This window comes from Balaenoptera ricei, chromosome 4 (genome assembly GCF_028023285.1).
Source record: "Balaenoptera ricei isolate mBalRic1 chromosome 4, mBalRic1.hap2, whole genome shotgun sequence".
NCBI classification, from domain to species: Eukaryota; Metazoa; Chordata; class Mammalia; order Artiodactyla; family Balaenopteridae; genus Balaenoptera; species Balaenoptera ricei.
In genome coordinates this window covers 55,124-64,688 of record NC_082642.1, presented here as the reverse complement: position 1 = coordinate 64,688, position 9,565 = coordinate 55,124, and the positions used below count along the sequence as shown (strand labels likewise).

The 9,565-nt window shown below is 44.5% G+C and overlaps 1 protein-coding gene across 1 annotated transcript; it reads right to left on the bottom strand.

Annotated features, from left to right (window-relative positions):
• Window positions 1-8,076: 8,076 nt before the first annotated feature.
• LOC132365100 (P2Y purinoceptor 4-like) lies at window positions 8,077-9,264 on the bottom strand. Its single transcript, XM_059921800.1, is given in 3 exon segments — window positions 8,077-8,287; window positions 8,289-8,590; window positions 8,593-9,264. Coding segments are annotated over 3 exon segments (1,185 nt in total).
• Between the last annotated feature and the right edge of the window lie 301 nt (window positions 9,265-9,565).

Genomic DNA, 9,565 nt, shown 5'->3' with positions numbered 1-9,565 from the left:
TATTTCCAGGGTCTGTGTCTTATCACTTTCAGGTAGTTTTTAGCCATTCAAAGCAGACCCTATCTGCCTGAGTAAATAAAAGTATCAGGACAAAAGGCGAATCCCTCTCCCCCTTCCCCACCCCAGTGGAGCCCAGATTTTGCAGGCTACAGTGGACAAGAGGTGGTCAAACGGTTGATGGAGTGAAGTGGGAGGAAGATGAGAGGGAGAGGAGAGAGGGTGGGTTTGAGCTGGCAGCAACAGGGCTGGGAGAGCTGGGATGAGAGAATCAGCTGCAAGGGGAACAGGGCCTATATGAGCAGCAGGAAGCCTGGCCTGGGACTTGGAGGTGGTGGGGAGGTGGGCCTGGAGACGGGCCATCAATGGAGAAAAGACAGCGACTTCAGTAAGTGGTGCTGGGAAAACTGGACAGCTACATGGAAAAGAATGAAACTAGAACACTCCCTAACACCATACACAAAAATAAACTCAAAATGGATTAGAGACCTAACTGTAAGGCCAGACACTATAAAACTCTTAGAGGAAAACATAGGAAGAACACTCTATGACATAAATCACAGCAAGATCCTTTTTGACCCACCTTCTAGAGAAAGGGAAATAAAAACAAAAATAAACAAATGGGACCTAATGAAACTTCAAAGCTTTTGCACAGCAAAGGAAACCATAAACAAGATGAAAAGACAACCCTCAGAATGGGAGAAAATATTTGCAAATGAAGCAACTGACAAAGGATTAATCTCCAAAATATACAAGCAGATCATGCAGCTCAATATCTAGAAAACAACCCACCAAAAATGGGCAGAAGACCTAAATAGACATTTCTCCCAAGAAGATATACAGATTTCCAACAAACACATGAAAGGATGCTTAACATCATTAATCATTAGAGAAATGCAAATCAAAACTACAATGAGGTATCACTTCACACCGGTCAGAATGGCCATCATCAAAAAATCTACAAACAATAAATGCTGGAGGGGTGTGGAGAAAAGGAAACCCTCTTGCATTGTTGATGGGAATGTAAATTGATACAGCCACTGTGGAGAACAGTATGGAGGTTCCTTAAAAAACTAAAAATAGAACTACCATATGACCCAGCAATCCCACTACTGGGCATATACCCTGAGAAAACCATAATACAAAAAGAGTCATGTACCACAATGTTCATTGCAGCACTATTTACAATAGCCAGGACATGGACGCGACCTAAGTGTCCATCAACAGACGAATGGATAAAGAAGATGTGGCACATATATACAATGGAATATTACTCAGCCATAAAAAGAAACAATATTGAATTATTTGTAGTGAGGTGGATGGACCTAGAGTCTGTCACACAGAGTGAAGTAAGTCAGAAAGAGGAAAACAAATACTGTATGCTAACACATATATATGGAATCTAAAAAAAAGTTCTGAAAAACCTAGGGACAGGACAGGAATAAAGACGCAGACGTAGAGAATGGACTTGAGGACACGGGGAGGGGGAAGGGTAAGCTGGGACGAAGTGAGAGAGTGGCATGGACACATATACACTACCAAATGTAAAATAGATAGCTAGTGGGAAGCAGCAGCATAGCACAGGGAGATCAACTCGGTGCTTTGTGACCATCTAGAGGGTTGGGATAGGGAGGGTGGGAGGGAGACATAAGAGGGAGGAGATATGGGGATATATGTATACGTATAGCTGATTCACTTTGTTGTACAGCAGAAACTAACACAACAATGTAAAGCAATTATACTCCAATAAAGACGTTGAAAAAAAAGAAATCAGGTTTGGGAGGAAGGTGATTTCAGTTTTGGCTTTGTGGAACTTTCAGTGCCCAAGGGACTGCTGTATGGACAGAAGCATGGGTTTGAAATGCAAGAGGATTTCCCTGGAGAGAGGTTTGGGAGTCATCAGTGGGTCCATCAGGGAGTCAGTGAGATCGCCCAGGAGGAGCGTGAGGATAGAGTAGAGAGTGCCAAGGACAGAGCTCTGGGCCCACCCAACCACACTTAACGGGGCTGGAGTAGGAAGAGGTGTGAAGAGAAGCAGGAGAGAGTGCATTCTATGGAAGCAAGAGTTTAAGAAGGGAGTGGGTGACAGTGACAAATGCCATGGAAGCTCAAGCAGGATAAGGCCTGACCATTCAATTTGTAACTGGAAAGCCATTGGTGTGTTGTCGAGAGCAATTTCAATGGAGTGAGATGGTGGGGTGGGCAGCAGCCGGCTCATAATGATTTGGCATATGAATTCAAGGTAGAAATTGCAGTAAAAACTGTAGCCTATTCTCACAAGAAACTAGGCTATAAAAGAAGAGAGAACAAAAAGAGTGTTCAGCGGCTGTGTCTTTGATTGTTGGGTTAATGCTTTCTAAAGGTCTTGTGGCTAATGTGTTTTTCTACTTGCAGAATGGAACATTCTCAGACTCTGATTCTTTAATTTTCTAAGTGGCACTTTTTGCTTTTTGTTTATGATTTAACCGCTATAAAAATGCCCAGCTACAGCTTGCTGCAGGAACATAAGTTCTGCTTCTTATCATGGAATTGTTCTTGAGGCGGTTACCTTTGAAGTTGTTTGGTACATTAAAAACAAACAAACAAAAAACCTCAACAAAACAAAAAGTTGAGAAATTGCAAGAGATTTGGCTTGTTTACAAGAAAGTAAAAGACAATGGGAATACATAACTTTATAAGCTTAGGTTATGTTTAATTGCAAACGACTTTGTGAAAAATTTCCCATCTTTACTGTCCTTGAAATATGGGCTAAAAAGTGAGAATGCTTACAGGTGTTGTGTGTTCTGGAATTGCTTTGAATTGCAATTGGTGAGTGTGAGAAAGAATAAATCCCAAATGATTTGTGATTTAGTTTTATAGGCACACATTCATAAACTGGGTTCAGGCAGTAATTCCAGAAAAGCATACGCAGGAGTACAGGAGTACTCCACAAAAATTTAGCGAGTACCCATATATTCAAGCCTCTGTTAGATCCTGTAGGAGGGGAAATAAGGGGACTTAAATAATGCTGCTCATACTTGGTAGAAGGGAGATGTGCCTTAATAGATGTGGACGAAGGGTCAGAGAAGGGAAAGAGCCTTCTGATGCGTGATCAGGGTAGGCTTCTTGGAAGAGGTGGCATTTGAGCTGTTTGCTGAGAGAAAGCTGTTCATTCTCTTCGACTAGTCTGTTTCATGTGATACCCTTGACTACTCTCTTTCTCAAAACTGTGCCCTCGTTTGATTTTCCAACGCTCTGTTATCCAGCACCACCTCCTGTCCCTGTGTTGCCTGGAAGGATTTTTTTTTACGGTTCTTGTATCTCCTAGGTCCTCTGTTCTTTCTCTTCCTTTCTTCCTCAGAGATGTAATTTCCATCTGCAGCTTTGAATAGTTGCCTGGACAGATAACTCTAAACCCAGAACTTGAGCCTAAGCTGTCTCTGAACCTCCATCCTACATTTCCAACTTGAGGCCTCACTAGCAGCTCACGTTTAACTTGCCTGAACTCTCCCTCATGATACATAGGCTCGTCACCTCCCTCCTTCCCTTCCTTCCTTTTTCTTTCCCCAGTAACTGTTGAGTGCCCACCATGTGCTAGGTGCTAGTTGATCATTCTTTTGATTCCTCAGGCTTGGAGTCTCAGAGCCATTTTTGTTCTGTCTCCCTTACCACCCATGTCTCAATAATTTATTTCATTTCTCTTCATTCTTTGTTTCTATGACCACATTTTATTTTATTTTATTTTTAATTTTTATTGGAGTATAGTTGCTTTACACTGTTGTGTTAGTTTCTACTGTACAGCAAAGTGAATCAGCTATACGTATACATATATCCCCTCTTTTTTGGATTTCCTTCCCATTTAGGTCATCTTCATTCTTTCCAATATGTTTTAAAATCTTTTTAGTTCTACTCATGCCCGTTATCTGTACACTTGCATCACTGCAGTGGTCCTGTGAATGGTGATCACCTTCCTCTTCCTCCTCTTCATCGTCAGCATCACCATTGCTTACTGAGTGTCCACCATGTTCAGAATGTTGCTAGGATGCCATAGGCTATAGACTGATAAATGGAGTAGAAGGGGAGATAAAACAGACCTGAATGATAAAGGAGCCCATTATCAACTCCAAGGTGATAGGCCCAGTGGGTGAGTCAGCAGTGCACTGTGAGATCAGAGGAAGTAGACCCCAAGATCTGGGAAAGATGAGTCCCTAGGCATGTGGAGAAGGTTTGGGGGAGGGTGTTGAGTGGTAAATGGTGGCCCCATGGTGAACATGTGAGAGGTGGAAATCCACATGGTATGGTGGGAGACCTGTGAGTTGAAAGTTTAGCTGGAACTGGACTGTGATGGATCTGGTAGACCAGCATGAGAAATCTAGGCTTTATCCCATTAGAAGTAAGGATATAGGGAGAGGGAATGGACAGAAATAGGGAGAGTATGATCTATGAAAAATGTCCTTTAAAAGAAAATCTGGAGGTGGTGTGTAGGCTGGCTTTGAAGGGAAGGAAGGCCAATTAGGAGATCTCACAGAAGCCTGCTGTGACATTTTGTTTCTCTTCTCTAAACACAATGGCTGCCAGATTAAGTTCCTAAGTCACAGCTTTGATCCTGTCACCCTCCTGCCCAAATGCCCTTGGTGGGTCCCCGTGCCTCGAGGAGCGGTTCTTTTGCTGGCTTTGGGACGGCGCTTCGTAATCACACTTCAGCCCGCCTTCCAGCATTGTCTCCACCTCCTACCCGTCAGGAACCAACCACTGGTCCCCACACAAATTTTCCATTCTCTCCAATGCTTGGGAAATTCTAATAATGGCAGTTTCACCCAGCCTTCAGCATACTCATGACGCCGTTCATGGTCCCCACACCCTCTGCCCGCTGCCGAAACTTCCCTCATACTGATGGTGTGGTTTGTTTCTGATTAATCAACAACTGACATGATTTTTTTCTGTAGCTGCTGAAGTTGTTAATTAGTGCTCATACTGTTGTTTGTATGTTTTGGTTTTGTTTCTCCAACAGTCTGTAATCTCCTCACGGGCTGGCACTGTGCTTGACACTTGTAGGTGGATACAGCCATCATATTTGCATCCAGTACTGCCCCAGTCGTGGTATCTCGAACATGATATTTGCTGACCTTCTATTTTGTTTTAACCTGTCCAAGCAGCCAGGCAGATTATGCAAGATGCTCGGGGCCCAGGGTGACAACACATTTGAGGATGCTGGCTTTCACCAGGGTGGTGGGCATTGAATGGGGAGATTCAGGAAGAACCTTTGTTTCTTAAAGCCTCCTTGTCCCCTTGTGTAGATAGGTTTTTGATAACCACAGGGGAGTCAGGAGTATCCCCTTGACTTTTGTTGGGCAGTGAGTTCCCAGCTCCCCTTTCAATAAGGCCCTTTCTCCAAAGGGAATAGTCTGCTTTGATTCTTGTCTCTTGAGATAGCTATCCCTGAAAACCAGGATACGATGACAACTAAGTTAAACTTTTTTGATACCAACTAGCAAGAAATAAGTTAAAAGTGGATGCTTATACTTTGCTGTTAAGTAGGTCAAAATATTCTGCAGAAGCAAAATGAGCATTATATGGATCAGAGAAATAATTGCAAGCACATAGGTTAACAAGGACTAAAGGCTGGAAAACTTTGGCCAAGGGTATAAAGCGTTTGCTTTTTACATAAAGGCGATGCATCCTGAAGAGTCTAGATTAATTTTCTTTCCATTTCTAGGGTCGGCAGGCTGGTGGGCATTAGAGGTAATGGCTAAGTGGCACGTGGAATGGCTTTCAGCTTTTACTGGGGAGCCTATGTACCAGGTCTCCAGGAATGTTAAACCTTGCTCACTTGTAAGGGGTGATAGGACTGTAGGTCAGCTGAATCTTCCCTGTGTGTTGATGAGAAGAAAGGGACAAAAATTAATAATATAAGACAACTGAGACAACTGAGAGAATATTCAAAAGAGCAAACAGTTTTAAGCTCTCTCAGCTACTATAGTAGCACTTACTTATGTAGAAACAGCTGACCTGCTAATTAGAAAACATCCTTGCCTATTCATTAAACTAATTATCCTAAGGAATTCTGCTAGGCAACACTTAGTTTACTTCTAATTATTGTGTGCCCTTGAAAGCAATAAACTGCACTTTTAGAATAAAATTTTATAATTTAGATATGTACGTGGTTTACTCAGACAGTTCCTGTAAATAGAGTGGGGTGGTAATGAGGGGTTTCACTTTGGTTTTTACGAAAAAGGCTTATGTACCTCTTCATAGGGAGATTATAATGAATTATTAAATAACGTATGTTTAGATCTGAGAACTCCTTGGAGATCATTATTGTTTAAATATGAGAGTTTTTTTTAAGGGTTTTTTTTGGGATTACCTTGGATTTTTCTTTTTTAAGAGGATGAACATTACATTATGACTTAAGACAGTGGTAAAACTTTTCTGTCACAAACTGAGACATTATGTTCAAATAAGAATAAGGTGGACCATTATTCACACAGCCACTTTACCCTGCAGAGCTTTTTCTGACCTTAGCCAGAACACTGGTTAAGAAGTGTAGGAAGAGAGCGCTCACTGCATACCCAGTGGTCTGCTGGTAACAGCAGTTATGTAAACAAGTGAGCTGGTGCTGTCAAGGAAAACTCAGCCAGCTCTTTTTTTTAAATTCTATTTTTTTACATCTTCATTGGAGTATAATTGCTTTACAATGGTGTGTTAGTTTCTGCTGTACAACAAAGTGAATCAGCTATACGTATACATATATCCCCATATCTCCTCCCTCTTACGTCTCCCTCCCACCCTCCCTATCCCAACCCTCTAGGTGGTCACAAAGCACCGAGTTGATCTCCCTGTGCTATGCAGCTGCTTCCCACTAGCTATCTATTTTACATTTGGGAGTGTATATATGTCCATGCCACTCTCTCACTTCATCCCAGCTTGCCTTTCCCCCTCCCCATGTCCTCAAGTCCATTCTCTACGTCTGCGTCTTTATTCCTGTCCTGCCCCTAGGTTCTTCAGAACCATTTTGTTTTGTTTTGTTTAGATTCCATATATATGTGTTAGCATACGGTATTTGTTTTCCTCTTTCTGACTTACTTCACTCTGTGTGACAGACTCTAGGTCCATCCACCTCACTACAGATAACTCAATATCATTTCTTTCTATGGCTGAGTAATATTCCATTGTATACGTGTGCCACGTCTTCTTTATCCATTCATCTGTCGATGGACACTTAGGTTGTTTCCATGTCCTGGCTATTGTAAATAAAGCTGCAGTGAACATTGTGGTACATGACTCTTTTTGAATTATGGTTTTCTCAGGGTATATGCCCAGTAGTGGGATTGCTGGATCATATGGTAGTTCTATTTTTAGTTTTTTAAGGAACCTCCATACTGTTCTCCATAGTGCCAGCCAGCTCGTGATCAGTGTTTGGATTGGGCCATCTGCTTCAATCTTAGGGGTATGTGCTTCAGAGCCAGTGCTTGGGTTCAAAGCTTCCATCCAACACTATGATCTGAGCATTCTCCAGCTGGGTGACCTTGGATAAGCTACTTAAAGCTTTGTGCTTCAGTTTCCTGATCTGTAAATGGGGCTAACAGTAGCTCCTGTATCCAAGGGCTGTTGTGAGGATTAAATGAGTTACTTCTCATAAAGTGCTCTTACATATCGAGGGCTCCATCCATGCATCCATCCACCCACTCATTCAGCCCCTACCTGTTGTGCACTCACCATGTGCTGGGCCCTGCTGTGGAGGCTGGTGTTAGGGGTACAGCACTCAGACAGAAGAGGTCCCTGTCCTATTGGAGCCTACAGTTTAGGGGGAAGAGACCATAAAAAAACAAACAAATGAACAAGTCTAGGTACTAATAAGTGTTACAAAGACAATAAATAGGGAAATAGAGAGTGACTGGGTTAAGGGGAGAGAGGTCGACATTGGCTAGGGTGGCAGGAGTGGATTTGGAGGAGGTGATGTTTGAGCTGAGATCTGAATGACCAGAGATAAATGTCAGCTCTCATTAAATTAAGAAAGTTTTCCTTTGTGTTGGTGACTCTTTCAAACATTCTTATTTAAAAATCTCTTATCAATATAAAATCCTTTCTAGCAGGACACCACTAGGAGATCTTGAGCCCCTCTCCCACTAGCACATGCCTGTGTTCAAACAGGTCATTGTCAACATCTTGGAGCTTTTCCCCTGAACCTCTTCTTGACAGCACCCAGCTGTGCCCACCCCTGGGTCTCTCTCCCTTGGCTCCAGCTGGGTGCTCACCCACCTTGTCATGCCTCAGTTCCTGGAAGAGCCTGACTCTGTTGTGCCCACCTGACAGAAAGTACAGGACTGGGTTGCGGCAGCTGCTCAGGCTCACCAGAGGCCTCCGTATCTTGTAGGCCAGGCTGGCCACCATCGAGAGCTGGCAGTTCTGTGAAGGTAGGAAGCGGAGCGTGAGGTAGAGGGAGCGTGTTATGTGGAAGGGCACAAAACAGAGGGTGAAGAGGCCGCACACCAGCAGGGTGGTCCGGAGGGACTTGGCTTGGGCCGCGCTGCCCACCATCATGAGAGTCTCCCCTGTCTTGGTCAGGCTCCTGACCATCAGCGAGTAGCACGCCAAGATGACCAAGGAGGGAAAGACAAAGCAGGACGACATCAGGACCACGCCGTAGGCGGAAAACTCATCAAAATGCTCTGGGCTGGTCATGTCGTGGCAGACCATCTGGCCGTTGATGTAGTCCATTTGGGAGAAGACCAGCGTGGGCAGCAGCTGGGGGACCACCAGGGCCCACGTGGCGGCGGTGCCCAGCAGGGCATGCCGGCGGGTCCGGTAGGGCAGCGAACGCAGCGGGTGGCACATGCGCAGGAAGCGGTGCACGGAGATGCAGGTCAGCAGCAGGATGCTGCTGTAGAGGTTGGTGTAGAACGGGAAGCACACCAGCTTGCAGAGCAGCTCCCCGAAGGGCCATCTGTCACCCAGGGAGTAGGTGATGATGAGGAAGGGCAATGTCAGCACATAAAGCAGGTCGGCTACCATCAGGTTCACCAGATTGATGGTGGCACAGCTCCAGCGCTTGGTTTGGTGCCAGGAGAGCCACAGAACAGTGCCATTCAGGGGGAGGCCTAGCATGAAGATGATACTGTAGGTCAGGGGAAGGTAGATTGGTTTGTAGTCCTCCGAGAAATAGCAGAATCTTTCTTCCTTTGAGATGTTGGTATCCAGCTTCTCTATCTCCTGGGAGGCTCCCTCTGGGAGCACAGCTGTTCCTGCTTCTCCTTCCCCTGGGGAGAAGCAAAATGGATGGCAGAGCATCATGACCTCAGCTGGGTGTTAGTGTCTGCCTTGATTTGGCATGCAACTCCCAAAGTCTGGTCAGAGTCCTTGTCTGAGAGAGACCAGCTCCAGAAAAAAAAGAGTTAACCCCAAGGGCAAAGCAGTCTTCAAAAGCAGGGCTTCTAGACTTACCAGGTCCACAGGGCTGCCCTTACCCTGACTTGTATGCTCTTGGCTCCAGGCTGGGTTGGTAGGAAGCTCAGATATAAATGGTGGCAGGAAGTTGCTGCTGTCATTTGAACAGGACACACCACCTCCAACGCTGTGACTTGTTCTCACC